Source organism: Molothrus ater, chromosome 9 (genome assembly GCF_012460135.2).
Source record: "Molothrus ater isolate BHLD 08-10-18 breed brown headed cowbird chromosome 9, BPBGC_Mater_1.1, whole genome shotgun sequence".
In the NCBI taxonomy this organism is placed as follows: Eukaryota; Metazoa; Chordata; class Aves; order Passeriformes; family Icteridae; genus Molothrus; species Molothrus ater.
Genome location: NC_050486.2, coordinates 20,808,116 through 20,826,056, shown reverse-complemented (window position 1 = coordinate 20,826,056; position 17,941 = coordinate 20,808,116). Strand labels below are relative to the sequence as shown.

At 54.9% G+C, this 17,941-nt stretch overlaps 1 protein-coding gene across 3 annotated transcripts in view; it reads right to left on the bottom strand.

The window, feature by feature from the left end:
- IPO13 (importin 13) overlaps positions 1–17,941 on the bottom strand; it is a 30,961-nt gene that overhangs the window by 3,682 nt on the left and 9,338 nt on the right. For 2 of the 3 annotated variants that reach the window (XM_036388056.2, XM_036388057.2), the window contains exons 2-15: positions 17,115–17,851; positions 11,583–11,723; positions 11,291–11,432; positions 10,263–10,429; positions 9,783–9,903; positions 9,343–9,490; positions 9,007–9,188; positions 8,102–8,128; positions 7,327–7,461; positions 6,953–7,096; positions 6,478–6,558; positions 5,755–5,892; positions 5,583–5,679; positions 3,687–3,739 (exon numbers count right to left, since the gene is read on the bottom strand). In XM_036388056.2, coding sequence (XP_036243949.1) covers positions 3,687–3,739; positions 5,583–5,679; positions 5,755–5,892; positions 6,478–6,558; positions 6,953–7,096; positions 7,327–7,461; positions 8,102–8,128; positions 9,007–9,188; positions 9,343–9,490; positions 9,783–9,903; positions 10,263–10,429; positions 11,291–11,432; positions 11,583–11,723; positions 17,115–17,851 — 2,313 coding nt within the window. The remainder of the gene's footprint in view (positions 1–3,686; positions 3,740–5,582; positions 5,680–5,754; positions 5,893–6,477; positions 6,559–6,952; positions 7,097–7,326; positions 7,462–8,101; positions 8,129–9,006; positions 9,189–9,342; positions 9,491–9,782; positions 9,904–10,262; positions 10,430–11,290; positions 11,433–11,582; positions 11,724–17,114; positions 17,852–17,941) is intronic. The other variant, XR_008508536.1, reaches the window with a different exon arrangement.

The window sequence follows — 17,941 nt, the reverse complement described above, 5'->3', positions numbered from 1 at the left end:
GTTCTCCAAGAACAACTGTTCTGCAGGACAGCATTGAGGGAACGTTGGGTTCTTCTCCACAGCACTTCAGAGACCACCAGAGAAGTCTTCAGAGCAGGCTCTTCTGTGCCCATTTCTTCATAGGCAGACAGGCATGGAAGGGACACCCACTCTTCCAGTAAACAAAGGGCAGTGGGGACTGCACTGCCAGTTTCTGCAGCTCTCCAGAACACACAGCCTTAGTGCCCAGTATCCAGGCTCTTCCCAGACCCCACACCTGGCAGAGCAGTGCCTCTTGCTTTGAAAGGGGCCCATAAGACTGGCCAGGCAGGAGCAGTGAGCCTCAGCGTGGGGATGCTGAACCCATGTCCTCCATGGGGTTCTCTGAGTCTGGCTGGAGCAGGTGAGGTGGAGAGCTCAATGACTGCTGCATTCAGTCATTGGAGCAGACCCCAAAGGGAGGGAGGTGGGGATGAAGCTGACTGTGCTTGGCCAGGCACTGTCTGTGCCATCACAGGAGGTCAATCATCTGCCCAGTGAGGCCCCATACACCCAGACTGCCCCAAAGATCACCAAAACACTCCCAAGGTCTGCAAGTGAGAAGCCCTGCTGGGGTGGGGTGGATGAGGTGGAAAGGAGAGTCCCAAAATCCTACCTGCAACCAGGAGCACACATGTGATACCCACTGGTTCCCCAACTTCAGAACATGCCTGGTTTTGCCAACGCAGACTGGGTGCAAGCCCCAGCCACCATGGCACGTGGTCCTGGGCAGAGGAGCTCCAGCTGCCTGGGGGGAACTGAGCCCCACACCCTCCAGGTGGGATGCTCACCCTGGCACTGCAGCAGCAATGCTCTGCACTGATCCCAGCATGCAGCAGAGGAGGAGGGAGCAGCTGAGAACAGGATGCTGGCACTGCTCTGTGCAGCTTTATGGCAGACTGGTTATTTTATCTTTGAGTAGTATGATACTTTGGCTTAAGCCAGCAGGTCCCATGATCAGCCAGCCATCAGAATGATTTGCCAATTAACACTGTGGCAAAAGGATCACCTGCAACAACTGGGCAGTTCCATGATTTGCAACCAAGCTCAAAGCTAAAGTCAGCAGGAATCCTGTGACAGAGAGAGATTGCTCCTGTGTGCTGGTGACAGAGAGCTGATATGCAGGCCCCATGAGCTTCTCCTGAGTTATCAGAAGGCAGGACAGTACTTACTGGCAGAGAGGGCAGAAACAGTGCCTGCAAGGAGGAACCAGATAAACTTGAAACAGGGAAGATGATATTTCCTCCAAGGCAATCAAAACAGATCAAAACACAAAAACAGATGGTCAGGGAAGTGGGAAATTTCCACCTTGACACACTCTTGTGTCCAAATTCACTGCTGCTCCGGAAGATGCATTACTTTGCCAAGAGGTCTGCAGGCAGAGCAGGCTGGGTGAAAACACAGCTCTCACCACACAAAAATCTGGTCTGAAGAGATCTGCAGTTCCCTCTGAATTTAATCCTCCAATCTGCAAATCCTCAACAGCATCACTGCAGAGTATGGTCCTCTGGAAGACGACAGGCTGGACCCATCTCTGCCGTCAGACAGCCCTCAAAGTCCTGAGAGCAGGGAGTCAATCCGGGATGCTAAGGCCAATTCTTGATGGATTGTAAAGCACCTCACTATATCATGAGTCTGTGAGAAGGGTCAGGCCAAGGAACAGGAAACCTTGAGTTCTATGCATGAAGAGAGGACAGGGATGGGATCCTTTGGTTTCCACGGGGTTTCAGGAAAACAAAACCCAGGAAAACAACAGGTCTTGAGTGGGCAGTGTGAGGCTGGCAGCATGATGTCAGATGTCTCACAGTGATCCAAGATGGAGAAGACATGGAGGTAGGAGCCTCAGAGCTGTTCCTGCAGGAGTATCTCTGATGGATATCTGGAGATCCACACACGAGACAGGGCCAGCTGCCAGCACATTGCACAGGTAGCCTTGGGAAAGTCTTTCAGAGTCACCTAATGCCTTACACCCTGCCAGGATCACTTCTACCTACCATCCAAGAGCAATGGGCTTGTTGGGTCCTTTCAAGAACTCCATGCAACAACAGCTCCCCACAGGATCTTCCAGTGCTTCCCTGCTCTCTTAGGAAGACTTGCTTCTCTCAGACCTGGATCCTTTACCATGATTTCCTCCCGTTACTGATTGTCCCACTCAAGGAGAACAGAAAAGGGTTTTTTACCTACAACTGCCACATTACCTTTTACACATTCCCAGACTCGTGCAGCTCCACAGGCTCCCATCAGCTTTTTCTCCCCACCATGTATACAAGGTGGCCATCTTCCCAGATGCTTTTCTCTGTGGTCTCTGATATAAATCTACAGAAATGTTGTGCCCCAAACTAGGTACAGTGTTCAGATGGAGGTCCTGCTAGCAGTGAGGACACCACCAAGAACCTCATGCACAGATCCCATTTACCACCTTCCTATCATGTTCAAAACCCTTGTTAAAAGGTCACAGCTTCCAAAACCAAAAGCAGAGCAGAAGTCTGATAGCCTTGATTATGTTATGTCTTTCATGGTGAAAAGCAGGAAGGAAGAGGCTGCAATATGGCTTTGAGATGCAATGGGTCTCAGCAGGCTCTGGGCATCAAGGTGAGAACTGTGAGGAGAAGACCCTGCCTGGGGGAGGTTAGGTGCAGCCCTCCTGCCCACTACAACCCTCAGGACCTATGGGAGGATCTGACAGCTTAGCACCAGGACATGCCAGGCACGCTCCCGGGGCTGTCAGCAAGGGTAGGATGGCCACAGCTCTGGGAGGAGCCTGGGTGAGTGCTCCTGCACAGCCACTGGTCCAGCACATGTGGGTTAGAGGTCTCCCCATCACAGAAACAGAGCAGAAAGCAACTCTGCCAGGCCCCTCCTCACCACAGACCACCCTGTTCCCTGGCAGGGAACACATCTCTGACAGAGACACTGAGTGCATCAAGGACATCAGGGCTTCTCCCTTAAGGGCCATGGGGGGCTGAGGAGCACCCTGGGCAGGTGTATATACACACACAGCATAGCACTGGCCCTGCCTGCCCAGTGCCACAGCAGTGACACAAGTGCCAGCCCACGTGCCAGCCCGCGGCCCCTGCCACGTCATCGCAAACTGTCCCCATGCGTCGCTGAGCCAGCAGCTCCTGCACAGAACTGTCACCACCCAGAGAGGCTGCTGGGGCAGGAGGCAATGTGGCACTTGCCAGATCCAGATGCCATCACAAGCACGTTGCTCAGAGCCAAACCCTGGCAGCTGCCTGCTCCTGAGAGCAGGGGCTTCCTCCCACTGGCCCCTGGGCAGGGCAGCCAGCTCAGCCTGTCCCCGCTCCAGAGGACCCATCAGAGGGCAGGTAAACGGGTTGGAAAACATCCACTTAATGCTCTAATTTGTCTGTCACCCAAGGGTGACTGCAGCAGCAGCACAAAGCGTCCCATGCCAGCTTCAGCCCAGCAGGGGGGTGGGAGCTGGAGCTGCCTGCAGAGGAGGGCACTGCCCTGGGGATGGTGTGAACCCAGAACTAAAGGAGAATGTTTTGTTTTCAACTTCCACGGAAACAGATGGAGAAACTCGATATTCAACTAAAAGGAAAAAAAAACGTTGTCAACAGAAAGCTAAAAATAGGTTTAAATTGAATTAAAAAGAGAAAGAGAGAGAACAGAAAGTGAATGAATAAGAAACTAAAACACACCTGTGCCAGGAGTTGCATAAATGAATCAACAATATCAGGATGATCCCTGGGCCCTAAAATATAATAAAGATGTAACTTAAGAGAAAAATCATACAAACAGCAACTCAACATCATATAGTTATGTGATACAGAAAGAATTTACAAGTGAAAACAGGAGTGTAAGGGAGGAGGGGTGTGTGGGGAAGGGGATGGGCAACATGAGCAGTTTGAAGCAAGTTAAAGAAACAAAACATACAAAAAATCATGAAACTTGGAGAACCCAAGAACAGAAAGAAACTGCAAAGGAAAGGGTCTAAAGCCCCAGGGTCTCCAGCTAGCACCTGGGTGCTGCAGAGCCAAGGAGGAGATCTTCGTTTCCTTGGGGAGGAAGAGAAGGAGGAGCAGGGGCTAGCTGAGCACCATCTCCACAAGGAGAATTAGAGCTTTTGCACTGTGGGGACTGAGCAGGTGTCTTCAGAGCACTGTTTGGTCCTGGAAGGTAACTGCAAGTGAACGACAACACCTCAGCAAATGCTTGACAGGCCTGGCTGGGCTCAGGCGTGCACATGCTTGTCACCAGCGTCAGCTGCTCAGGAGACCCTGGCACAGACACCCTCCCACCCCATTCCCAGATGCTCTCCAGGACGGTGAGTCCAGGACTCTCCTGGAGGTCTCCTCCAGCATCCTCATGGGAGAGAGCAGCTCAGTGCCCAGAGATCTCTGTGCCAGCACCACTCACCCTACCTTGGCATCTGACCGTGCACACTCACTTCTTGGCCCCTGTAGGCTCAGGCATGCCCCCCTTCTCCTGCCACACGTGGGCTCAGCAGAAGGGGCTCGCTCTGCTCAGAGCTGGCCCCCCCCAAGGGGACAGTCCTGGGCACACACCAAGCTGAACAGCCGCTTGCCTGAGCAAAGCTCGCACCCAAGTGTGGGCACAGCTCGGGCTCTGGCCCCTCCCTTTTGCTCCTGCAGACGTGCCTGCTGCTGCCTGGAGGCACTGCCAGCTCCCAGCACCGAGGCAAAAGGGCTCCAGCACAGACACAGCCACACGCCACTGGCACGAGCGGGGACCTGATATCCGAGGAAGCCTGGCTTGCTTGTCACTGACCCCAGTGACACCTGAGCACAGTGGGATTTGCTCGGACCGTGGTGTGGTGATGAAGCAGGGCTCCTCGTGTCTCTCCCCCCACCTCTCTAGAGAGCTCTGAGCCTTTAGCTGGGGGACAGCATTACCCTACCTGGCACCCAGCTGTGAGCAAAGGGTAAGACCTCTTGGGGGCCGCATGTGGTAATGCTGAAGGACCAGATCCAGCAGCTCCAATGTACATTTGTCACAGGGCACGTCACTAAGATGCTGAGGGGAGCCATGGTGCAAAGGAGCCTGTTCTAACCCCATTTGCTTTTTGTAGGGTGGGCAGTGAGCCAAAGAGGGGCCCCTGCCCTGCAGGAGAACACCAGCATCCTCAGCATCACAGCAGGGATTCGGTAGCCACCAATGACTCTGAAAAACTAATTTCCCAGCTGTTCACACACACATTCTCCTGCTCATATGAGGGCTTGATTTCAGGCCACTACAAACAGCGGTAGACCCCGGAGAAGCCCCGAGATCTTTCTGTGGGGATAGCCTCCCTGCCAAGCTGGACTGCAGCTCCAGATTGACCCTTGCTGCATGTGATATCCAGCCTGGGCTGCTGTAACAGTACAGAGGCCCAGAGCAACCAGGGGCTTCCTGCTTCTGTTGCCTGCAGGGAAGGTACCCACCTTCCAGGGGTTGGGATGAATCCAAGAAACAGAGATGGCCCCAATTAGCTTAGCTAGGAGTGAGAACAGCCGTTCCTGGTAAGACGCCTCCAGACTCCACGCATGCAAAAGCCTGACAACAGCCCCAGCATGGGGACAGCTCATCCTACGTACCTTGCTGGAACAGGGTCAGTGTGACTGAGGTAACGAGCAAGAACAGGGCCTTGATGGGAGGGAAGTGGGCAGGCTCATGGGCAAAGATGTGAACCAGCTGCAAAAGAGAGAGAAGGATTGAAGCTTCTGCTGGCCCTGGCACATGCCCAGCCTCCCAGGGACAGTTCCATACCTGCCGCGTGAGTTCAATGGCAGAGACCTGGGGTATGGTGCTGTACATCTGCCCCAGCATCTCACACAGCTGAGGCACCATGGGGGCAAAATCATCCAGGAGGGTCTTCACAGACTTCTCAAATATGGCACAGACAGACTGTGGGAACAGAGGGACTGCATGAGCAATGGGTGTCAGGAGATCTCTCCCAGGGCTTAATGGATGGGTCCCAGGGGAGCAAAGAGCTGGCACTGGGCACAGGGATCAGCCAGGCAAAGGGCTCAGACCTGCTCTGATACTGGTGGCCTGCCCTGCAGCACAGGATGCTCCCAGTGACCAGGAAAAACCCTTCCCACCGCAGCAAGAAGGGTCCCCAAGGGTCAGGGAGAAATGGCTGGTGGGACGTTGCACATGGGCATTACTGGACTGAACAAATGGACAAGCACCAGATGATACAGGTTCAGTTCAGAACAGAACTGTTCTCTTAGGGAACACAGGTTGGGTAGATCCCACCTCCCTGCTCATGGCAGGACCTCAGTTACTGGAGAGAAGCAGAGCTGATGGAGGAACAAGACAGACAAGAATGACTTGATGCTGCTGGTGACAGCAAGCAGCACTGGTCCAGATAACCCAGCAAGACATCCCTCTCACAGGCCATCACCCAGAGTTTGTCCTTGCTGTCCCCTACTCAGGTCAGCAAGGACAGGCAGAGCTGCAGGCAGTATACAGGTGAAACCAGGTTACCTCCACCACCTGGGCATCATTCAGCCACTTGCTGAGAACCTTCTGTATGAGCTGGAAGACTTGCTGCAGAACCACCACCACCTGTAAGGAATGAGAGACACTGAAGAGAATTGGCCTCTCTGGGAAAGAGAGATTCAAGACTAAGCATGGCCTGGACTCAAGCATTCAGGCACCACCCCTCTCCAAAGCTGGAGACCTTTTTTTCTGAAGCAGCCTGGCACTGCTCACAGTTGGCAGGTAGCACCCAGGCCATCCTCCAGAGCAGCACCTAGCCAAGAGGCATCCAAGAGGCAAGTCATCTCTGTCCACCTCGGGAGTAGTGGGATGAGCTGAAGGAGCTATTTTAGCTGGAATAGACTAGCACTACCCTCTTGCTGGCACATGCTGCATTCCCCATTAACCCCCCTCTGGTGCAGTGAGTTGTGAGGCTTTGGGCAGTCTGTGGCAGAGAACTTGGAGGTACTGCTCTACTCACTGGGTTGGGTCCTTGCTGCACTGGCAGTTTTTTGACCTCGGTGCTTTCATGGTCGTCATCGTGGTGGCTGATGTCTAGGGTGGTGAAGAGGTTGGAAAGCAGGCCCAGGATGTGGATGATGGCCAGCCTGTTGGAGGGATTGGGCTGCCAGGGAAAATAAAGCCAAAGTATGACACAGACTGCACTACTCAATCATAGTCATGTCTTTGGGATGCTGAGGAACTGAACTGCAGAGGCAAAGTGCCAGAGAGGGGTTCCCTGCACTGCACTTTCCCCTGAGCCCATGTTTAGAGTGCTGCTTCAGCACAGCAGCCCCAGGGCTACAGCCAGCAGGAGAAACCACTTCTGGATGGAGGCAGCAAACAGGCACTCACCGTTTCATCAGCCAGCTTTTCCAGCTGCTGGATGTAGGGGGTGATCAGGGAGTGCAGGTTCTTCAGGATCTCCTCCACTTGCAGTGCAGAAAGCAGGAAACCAAGAGCCTGCATCAGCCACATGCACTGGCTTGTCTGGGACAGAGAAGACACCACAGGGAGGTCACTGCCTAGCCCACAGCCCATGCTCTGACAGCTGCCAGGGTCCCACTTGGGTGTGCTGCAGCTCCTGAGCTGCTCTATCTGGGTCCCTCCAGGTGCATCTCACTGCAGGAGAGGGTAACAGCTCCCTAACAGCTTCTGTTCCCAGGGAACAGGAGCTCTGGCTTCAGCACACCTGGCCTCTTCCCAGCACCTGCCAAGGAAAGACCAGTTGGTGTCCAGAGATCTCCAAGCTGGCATCACTCACCCTAACTTGGCACACCATCCCTTGCATAGCCTGTCACAGATCCCTGTCCTAGGCACAGGCAAGGCTGGGGCTCAGTTCCTACACTTATCTCCCTTTCTCCTCTTGAAAACATGCCTGTCATCTTGGTATCCTTGGGTTTGGAGAGACTGGGAACTGCTAGAGTTAAGCCTCCTCCTCCCTCTCTAGGGGACATACCCTCCCAGCACAAGCCCAGCCTGTGTGGGGGAAGTGAAGCCCAGCAGCAGTGAGAGGCAGCCAGCAGGTCCTCCTGATCCTGCACACCATGGATGCAGTGCAGCTGAGCATGACTAAGGGGGCACGGAGGGGCAAGGACAACCAGCAGAGGTGTGAGTCAGCCTCTCTTACCTTGTGAATCTGCTTCATCAACACCTCCTGTCAAAGGGAAAGGGAGAGGAAAAGAGAAGAGTGAGTGCTGCAGAAAGGCCCTTTCCTTCCAGGCAGCAGGACTGACAGCAGGAGGTAGGACTGACACAGGAGGCTGAGACAACTAACACCAGTGTGAGCACAAACATTGTGTGCTCCCCACAACCTGCCACAGGCATGAACTAAAATTCCTGTCCCCTGAACCAGCCCACTCAGCCACCCAGCAAGAGGAGCTCCTGGCTTGGATGGGCTCTGCAGCAGGACTGCTCAAGGAGTCAACCTCAGCCAGGGTTTCCTTATTCAGTGACAGTGCTCCCCAGGCTCTAAAAGCAGAGATGCTTTTAAGAGCCCTTCACCTCTCTCCTCCCATGTACATCCTGGCAGCTTGCCCAAGTCCAGTCCTTCTCCTAGTGCCTCGGGACTCTGAGCCCCACCTGCCCCAAATCTTGAGAGTCAAGAAGGAGCATGGAACAAGCTGCCCCAGCACTGCAGGGATCAGCTGAGGCTCCAAGGAGAGGCCTGAACAGCAGGGTTCTGCCCTCCAAGATGCCCAGCAGTGGCACTAGCAGTGTGGCAGGTGCACAACTGGCAGACTGCTGCTCCCAACAAGGCAAACAAAACCCTGGGGGAAGGACAGACACCCACGTGCAACCCCAGCAGACCCCTGGCAGTCGTGTCTGTCAGTGGCTGCCATTTCTGCATTCACAGCAGGACACAGGGCCTGCAATATGGATGTACTAGCCTATGAGCAAAACTGGCAAGAAATCTGCACCAAGCAAGATGCCCTGAGCTGCTCCTTTGTCCCCCTGCCCTGGTCATTACAAAGGAAAAGGCATGCACAGAGCACATCCCAGGTCACCCCTACATGTCCAGCATCCAGCTCCTACCTGTGACACAGCAACAATGTTGGCAGCATAAGGTGGCAGGTCATACTTGCACTCTCGGCAGATCTTTTTCAGGGTGGAGACACTGGAGATGGAGAGCTCAGGGTTGCCCAAGGCTTGGAGCACCAGTGGTAACACGTTGTTAATCATGACAGGGTGATCAGCCAGCCACTCAGACAGGGACCCTGCATACACAGATGGGGTCAGACTGCAGGACTGCACCACAGGTTCTTGCTCTTGGATTTTGTGATGCCCAGCTTTGCTTTTCACCACTGGTATTGCTGGGCAGATGTGGTCTCAGTGGGGCTTTCCCTGCCCTGCCCAGCCCAGCCCACTCACCGATAGTGAACATGACAGTGTCAGCAAGCTGCACATTGCTGATGCTGATCCGGGGAATGAGGCCGATCAGCCCGGGCACCACGTCCGAGTAGTTTACATCAATGGTCTCAGCAATGGACTGGAAGCCATAGAGCAAGGCCTCTGTGTGCTGCCAGGGTGGGAGAGGCACTGTCAGAGCCTTGCACTGATCCCTGATGCCCAACCCTGCCCCAACTCCAGGCACCAGCTCATCCCCCCCCGCAGTAGCTGAAGAAGCCGATCCCTTGGCAGAACTAAGGACAGAGAGGCAGAAGACTGATTCTTCTCCACAGCAGACCCCAGAGAGACTGTTTGTGTGCTGGCAAGGTGCTCATACTCCTCACCTCTGTCACATCCCTTGCTTTCAATGCCCCATTGAGGGTGAGGACAGGAAGCTGTCAGCCCTGGGTCCCCTTGCTCACCTGCCACGTGGACGGCTGCTCTGTGTTGGTCAGGAGACGTCCCAGTTTGTCATAGAGGCTGCTCAGAAGCTCAGCACCCAGCATCTCATAGACATACATCAGTGTGTCAGAGATGTCCACCCTGCAGACAACATGGGTGTCTCCAAACGCTGTCCCCAGCCCATGCAGAGAGCTCCATGTGTGGACACATCACTTTCTCTCCAGGGCACAGGCACTGCTCATACAAGCACACTGTCCCAACCAATGGAGTGATGCCATGGCCTCCTGGGCAGAGTGACTGGTGCTGTGCCAAAATTTTGCCAGATGAGCCAAACCAGCTCATTTTCACATTACCACCACAGCTAAAAGAGCTCTTGATGGAAGGAATCTCCTCTGTGTCCCTCCTTGGCTCATCATACAGCACTCAGTGTCCAGGGTGGCAGAATGCTGCCCCTGCATCCTCACCAGCCTCACAAGCAAATCCAAATCTCCCACTTGTACCTGTATATCCGAAACTGCTCCTTCTCATCCGAAGACCAGAAGCCGTACTCCTCATCGGAGGGGAACTGGGCTTTGTGCAGCAGCACATCCACCAGCTGGAAGTAGACAGGCCTGTAGACCTGCTGGTACACTGCCTGCTTGTCTGGCTCAAAGGAGAGGATATCATCCTGGAGGCAGGAGGAGGAATAAACACATCAGGTGTTGCAGGGAAAGGCAAATAGAGCTAACATGCCTGCTGCTTAGGGGACTCAGACACACCTCCCAGTGCTGGTGGGACCTGTCATACCTTGGAGGCTGCATTTCCAGCTCCCTAAGATTCACTTGATGCTGTGCCCTTCTGCAGTGGCAGCATTATCTGGAGGCAAGATGCCAGAAGCCCCAGAATCTGGGCAGACCCTCAGACAGCATCGTCATAGGGGGTGGCAGTGTCCTGCCATGTCCTATCCTTGTGAGCACCCCTACACCAGGAGCATGGGTGCCTCAGACTGCTGTGAGAGGGCTGACTGAGCACAGCCCCTTCCTGCATGCACCTGTAATCTCACACCCCTCTGGATTGCAGAGGAATGGAGCTGAGGGATGAAAGGGAGCTAAAAATAGAGCACAGTGTGGCAGGGCTGCTCTGCTGATCCAGGAAACACTGACCATGGGAGAGGGAGCCCACACTGGGCAGCCACTAGAGCCATGCTCTCACTCTTGCGTGCTGCAGGTGTGCAGAAGGAAGCTAAACAACCAGGTCTGCTGCTGGGAAGAAAAGAATTAACATGAAATTTTAATTAGTTTTGTAAATGAGGCCCTTAAAGGATGGCTCACACTTCTAAGGAGGACTGGTGGCAGAAAGAGCCTGCCACAGGGCCAGCATTTCCTAGGTATGTGCCTTGCCCCAGCTGCAAGTGCAGGGCAAGGAGTGGGGACATCAGAAATCCCTGGGACCAATTAAATCCAGGCCAGACTCCAGTCCCCATGCACTGGTGCCTCTGGCCCTGCCTGGAGAACAGAGCCCAGGCAGGCTGTCCACAATAGTCACTGACCTGCAGCGTGTACCAGAAGGTGAGGGTCAAGGAGCTGGTGGTTTCATTGACAGGGTAGTGTCCAGGGATTCCAGTGCAGAACATAATCATGTTGACCAGGGCCAGGAAACTCTGCCAGTGCTCCACCTGGTCCAGGAGGGCTCTGGGAAGCAGAGAGCATGGTCAGAGTTTCCAGCTCCTCTGCCCTGACACGTCGCTGGGTTCAGGAGAGGTCCTGGACAAAGCAGGATGTGGGGAAGAGCAGGCTGCTCCAAGCTCAGTGCCCCTCCTAGGGAGCATCCCCAGCACTCACCGGGAGTGGTTCTCCCCCAGGGCCACAGCGATGCGGCAGATCCCGTGCGACGTCTCCATGTCCCCGCTCTGCACTGCCTGGCGCAGCTGCTCCTGCAGCCCCAGCACAGGCGGGATCAGCTTGAGGAGGGTGTTCACGTACCTGCAAGCACAGCCTGAGTCAGTGCCAGGCATCACCTCCCTGGCATGGGCTGCCATGCCATCCATCCCTCCTGATGCTCTCCCAGGGCTCCTGCCCAGCTCTGCCTACTGAAAGCTGCTTTGTGCAATGGGATGCATGCAGGAGCCCTTACTGCTCACGTGAACTCTCCCTGCAGCCTGTGGCATTAGGACAAAAGCTGCAGCCCAAGCACTGCTGCTGCAGAGCCTCTGCAAGTGAAGAGAAGTGCTGAGCCAGTGGCCATCAGCTCTGAGCCAACCCCCCTGCACCACGGTGTGGACCCCTGCCTCTAGCGACCCACAGCTGCCAGCAGGGCTGCCAGCACCTCCAACCTGTCAGTGCCACAAGCAGCTCTGGGTGAGCTGTGCCTCTGCCCAGCAGCATCGATGTGGAGCAGAACAGCAGCGAGGGCAGACCTGTGGGCTCTTCCCACCATGCCCTCAGATTAGCACAGAGGCAGTCCAAGCTGCCAGTGGGAAACCAGGCGACTCTCCAGCATGGGCACATCCCGACTGTGCCCCATGTCTGGGATGGACTGGGCAGCCACCGCTGGGGAGTCCCACCCAGGGGCAGTGCAGGCTCCTGGCACATCCAGCTGCCACAGGCCAGCAGCGCTGCTCTCCCACATCCCATCCCGCACGTCAGCCTCCCCTCCGCTGCCTGGAAGGGATGGTAACCAAGGCAACGAGAAGGAGGCAGCCAAGGTGAAAGGCAGCCCAGGGCCCCCTGGAGAGAGGCCGTGCTGGAGGCTGATGAGCAGCCTGCCTTTTCCCTGCCATTTCCCTGCCCGCCCAGGCGTGTTATCTGCAGCCACAGCCTGTGCTCTCTGCCCGCCCCCTACACGCAGGTGCGGGGCTAAGGATGCTTGGAGTGGGAGGCATACATGATTCCAGCTCTGTTGTGCCCACCCTGGGGAAGAAATGCGAGTGCTGACACCAGGACAGCCACACATCCACCCCAGATTGGCAGGGTGGCTTTTGCTATGGATGATTTCAGAGAGAACAAAGCCATTGGTGTCACCAGTGCAGGGACAGAGTTGTGCTGATGGTGGCAGCTTTCCTTCAGGGTCAGCAAGAGAGAACAGAGGAAACAAGGTGTCTACAATCCCAGCTTTCCTCCCAACATTCCCTCTGTGCTGCTGGGGGTCACCCTCCTCTCTCCCTCTCCCCCAGAGAAAACCACACAGCAAAGGGTTTATTTTTGCATAAACCATTTCCAAGCCTCTGAGGCCCTGTGAGTTATGCATGTGGCAGCATGGGAACAATGTGATGATGGAGAATTTGGAAATTCAATAGCTCCTCTCCCTGGGAACCAATGTTGCATGCAGGGTAGGCCCAAGGGAACCAGGGCAGTGCCCAGACAAAAGCCACAGGGAACCTTCCACTGCTCCAGTGTAAGCCACAGCCTTCCTTCCTCCACAGCACTGGGTTCACATTACCCTAGGGAGGTTTTTATGGCTTTGTGACTTTCTGACTTTTTCTGACAAGGATCCTGCTTCTGCCAGTTACCTTGAAATGCTCACAGTGACTGGACCTGAACTGATCCTCTGGGATCCCTGCAGAGCCAACAGAGATAACCACCTAGATTTGCCTCCATGCTTCAATCCCATATTATTGCAAACTTCTTGGAAATGTTGGGTGAACCACATCTCCTGAGCACCACCTTGCTCTGCTAACTGGTCTGCAGACATAAGGGCATCCTGGATGCAAGGTCCCTAGCCAGGAGGGAAATGCTTGCTCTAGATGAGTTGTTTTAACCAGTCACCCAAGACCTGCAGTCAAGTCAGCCAGGAATATGGAATGGAGCATATGGAATATGCTCTATTCCATATCCAGGAGCATGGAGCCCCAGGTTGCTCCACCTGGTCAGTGCTGCTTTCCAGCCCAAGGGACCAGCTGATGCCACATCCCTGACCAGGTGCAGAGCTTGCCCCAGGAGCTGCTGCCAGCCACCACTTCCCAGCCCCTGCACCACTGTCAGGCAGAAGAAGACAAAACCATCCCAGCTCAGAAGAGCCCCTGGATGCCCAGCTTGTTTCCATCACCCAAAACCTGTGAATGCCTGAACATGGCAGCCACATGGTGACTCCTGCCCATGCAGCTCCCTGCAGTGATTTGCTTTAGCCTTCCTGAGCAAGATTTGCTATCCTGGTATTTAGGAGCTGAGCAAATATTGCTTTCATGAGTTTGTTTGGTCCCTTCTCAAAGCCCAGGGAACTGCAGCATTTGCAGCTCCCTCTGTGGAACCAGCACCTACTCTTGCTCTTCCCACAACCCTCTGCAAACTGCACCAGTGTAGGGGACAACCTGTAGAGGGAAGATATGGGCATATGGGACAATCTCATCCTTCCTGATCCAAAATCAGAACCACATCTTGATGAGATAATAACCCAATCTTATTAAAAACCTGTTTTGAATGAAGCTCTTGGAAAACTCAAGTGAAATTCCTCTTCAAAATTCAGCACGAGGTGCCAAGACCAGAAAGACACGGCAGGCAAGACACCAGACAATCCCCTACGTCACCTGCAGTCCTGCCAGGTCCACCACTGTAGCAACACCCTGCTGCTTTCAGAGAGGAGACTCGCTGTCCAACATCCACGGTCTGTAACTCTCACATGGGCAAACACCACAATGAGGTGCATCCTTGTGCATCCCAGGTGCATTCCTACCCCACTCTGATGCCCTACAGGAAGGCCAAGTGGCCAAATGCAACACATCAGCTCTCCCCTTGCAGCATGTGCTGCCAAGCTCTCTGACCCATTTAGTTGAGGGGATAATCTCAAATGAGATGGAAAATACAGCCCAAGCCTCTCCTCTGCAAATGAGATACAACAGCATCTCCATTCCTCCCCTCCTGCAACTCAGGAGCATCCCACCACCTTCAAGAGCAGAGGTGTGCTCAGAGATGCTCCAGTTCCAACTCCTGGCCAGGCTCCAAGGTTTCTTCTCAGGAATGCCATGTCCTAACAGAGGAGCAGCATCAAGACTCCAGCAACACACGGCACATCCCCTTCTCTGGGTTCACAGGGCTCCCACCCACCTGGCAGGTACAGAGATCAAACACTTTGCACCTACACATCTCTGGTGCATCATTTCTAGTAACACCTCAGAGGCAGGAAACCACTCACTGCTCCTTGCAAGCAGGGAAACTGGAGCTGCCAGCACAAGTGACTAACCCAAGAGCAAGGCAGCACCAGGGCCACGCGGACACAGGTGCTGCAGCAGGAGAGCTGCCTTGCAAGGTGGTGCTCCCCTGGGAGGATGACTGACAAACTATCGAACCCTCAAAGTCAGAAGCCAAGTTCATGAGGCACTAGGACTTCTGGTGGTGGCAGAAACCTGCATGATCACCTCTGCAGCAACATCAGTGAAAACAGCTGGGAGGGAGCAAAGGGGGGAAGACACAGTATAGAAAGCACTCAGGGAACCCATGGCAAAGTGGTGAGCCTCAAGACTAACCCTCTCATGGAGCAATGCCCTAATAAGCTCTGGAGAGGACCATGCCAGCAGTCCAGTGCCAAGAATGCTCCGAGCCTGCAGCCAAGGGCCTTGCAGGAACAAAGGCGAGAGACCGTGAAGCAAGACAGCAGCTGAAAAGCAGTAGGGATCTCCCAGACTATCAACATAAGAGACAGAAAGGTCAGGAGACTCCCTGGGGGCTCTGGGAAAGAGCTGGATCCACTCTGGCTGAGTGACAAAGCCAGAGGGGTGGGACAGCTGGCACTAGGGGAAGCAGGAGGAAGAACACATTATAGTGGACACAAGAAACAAAGGGGAGGAAAGCACCCACCAGGGCTGGGAAGCAGCCGACACCACACACTGCCTGGCAGGGCACCCCTGAGACAATGCCACCGCTGTCCCCCCATGCCAGGGCAGGAGCTGCACCAGGCTCACACACTGCACAGCCTTTCAGGCCAGCTGCCTGCCCTGGCCACTGCCCGCATGCCTACGGACAGGAGGGTGCTCTGCATGGCTGATGATGCCTCCAGGAAGAAGGATGGAGAACAAGTACTGAAGATTCTGTAAGGGAGCAGCCAGCATGGTAGGTCTGAATGGGGACAAAAATTGCATTACAAGGTCAGCACACAAGCAGAGAGGAAACAGCACTGTCAGTCACACCTCTCCACAATTCACTTTGAAAGCACAACAGAAAACTCAGCCTTTAATGCAATCAAAGAGCAGCACTGCAGGCCTAGGCTTCTGCACAAAGGTATGGAATCACAGCCAAGGGACTTCAGAGACTCAAGGGAAATTGAAAGCAGGAAGACAGAGTCCAGCATTTCAGAACTGCAGGGGACCTTGTCACACCTTCTCACTTTCTCTTTCTGCCCCAGACCTGCTACAAGGGTCTGAGCTGGTCCACAGCCTTTGCCAGGCACAAGAAGAAACAGCTTCTGGCCACTTTCTAAACACTAGCAAATGAGGCAACCCCTCACCCCATCCAGCAACACATTAAAATCCTTGTGGGTCCCTTTGTGCACCAGGATTTGCAGTCCACAGATGCAATTCCTAGCTGGGGAATGTGCAGGCTGCCCCTGCCCTTAACCAAGGGGAGGACCAGGGCTCACAACTGCAGTGGCAGCATCATTCCCACGGCTGCGGGGAAGCATGCAGCAGCCATGCACAGCGATGCACAGGGCATGCACAGTGGCAGCAGCTCAGATCAGCCTTCAAGGAAACCCTCCTCTTCAGGGGAAGGTTGCTAAGCAGCCAGGAAGGGATGTGGCCACGGGAACTGGAGATGTACTGTCCCTTCTGCAGGCATTGGTCCCAAGAGCTGACAGCAGCTTAGGCAATGCAGCCAAGCAGACAGCTCGGAGCCCCACAGCACAGCCCCAGCAGGACCAGTTCAGCTGCTCCCAGGGCAGCCATGGCCACAGACAAAGGATGAGTCCTTGGCTGGCACAAGCTGTTGGAGCCAAGAGGAGGGGAAAAATGACAGATCTGGTTTTATTATCTCTGCATTTAATCAGCTCCTTGGCTGGACCAGCAGCGCAAAGCAGAGGAAGGTCTCTGAACTCCTGCTGGCAGGAGTCAGGCAGTTGCTCTCTAGCTGGCTGCTGCAGGATCTGACATGAGGAGCCAGAACCATGCATCCTCATCTGCCTCAGAGGCCAGCATGGACATGGGCTGCAGCTGCCAAGACTTCACGGTCCCTACAAGTCAACCATAGTGCAAAGCCTTCCAGGACCAACCATGAGAAACCAACAGCCTCCAACTGCTTTTGATACTCTCTCACTTCCAAACCTTCTCATCATTACCTTCAGAGCCAACGACAGCTAGAAAAAAAGCCTGAGATTTTTCCCTCCCACCCCATTTCCCTGCTGATGTCCAGGAGCACCAGCCTGCAGCACACAGGAGAGGCTGCCCTTACCTCTGGGCATCGGGCTGGGAAATGGCATTGACCACAGCCTCCACCGCTGTGTCAAAGAGCTCTGGGTCCTGCAGAGAGGTGAAAGCTGCTTGGATGAGGTTCTCGCAGTCCATCAGCGGGATCTCCAGCTGAACCCAGCTGGAGAAGCACTTGAGCACCTTCTGCTTGATGAAACCCGGGGAGTCCTGCTGCTGCAGCAGCTGCTCCAGCAAAGGGAAGACGGAGCCGCACTCCTGCGCCAGGACGCTGCGCACCTGGCCCTTGCGGTACTGGGGGAGGCGGCTGGTCTGGAACTCCTCGGGCAGCACCGTCAGCAGCTCCAGCAGCGCCAGGCACCGCGCCCGCCCGTCCACGTTGGAGTCCTCGGCCTGGAACATGCGCACCATGTCTGCCACGGCGCAGGGCCAGGCCTCTGGCATCATGCTGAGCGCCAGGGAGGCCAGCGCCACGCACAGCCGCGTCAGCACGATCTTGGAGCCGCTGGCGAAGCGCGTGATGTGGGTGAAGAGCTGAGACTTGAGGCTCTCATACTGGTCGGCCGGGATGTCGTTCCAGTAGCGGGAGATTTTAATGTGGAGAGCGCTGGCACCAAAGTACTGGATCTCAGGCACCTTGTCCATGTGGAGAAGCAGCCAGCTGAAGTGCCACGCCTGGGGGGACACCTGTGCCTGCATCAGCCATTTCTGAGCCAAGTTCTTGTTCTCGATGTTTGGGTCATAATACAGCTGATGGAGAGCCTGGAAGAGAGAGGGAAGCACCCTAGAGCAGCTGAGGAGCACCACTGTGGCCTGTCCTGCCTGGGAAAGGCTCACCAGGAAGGCTCACTA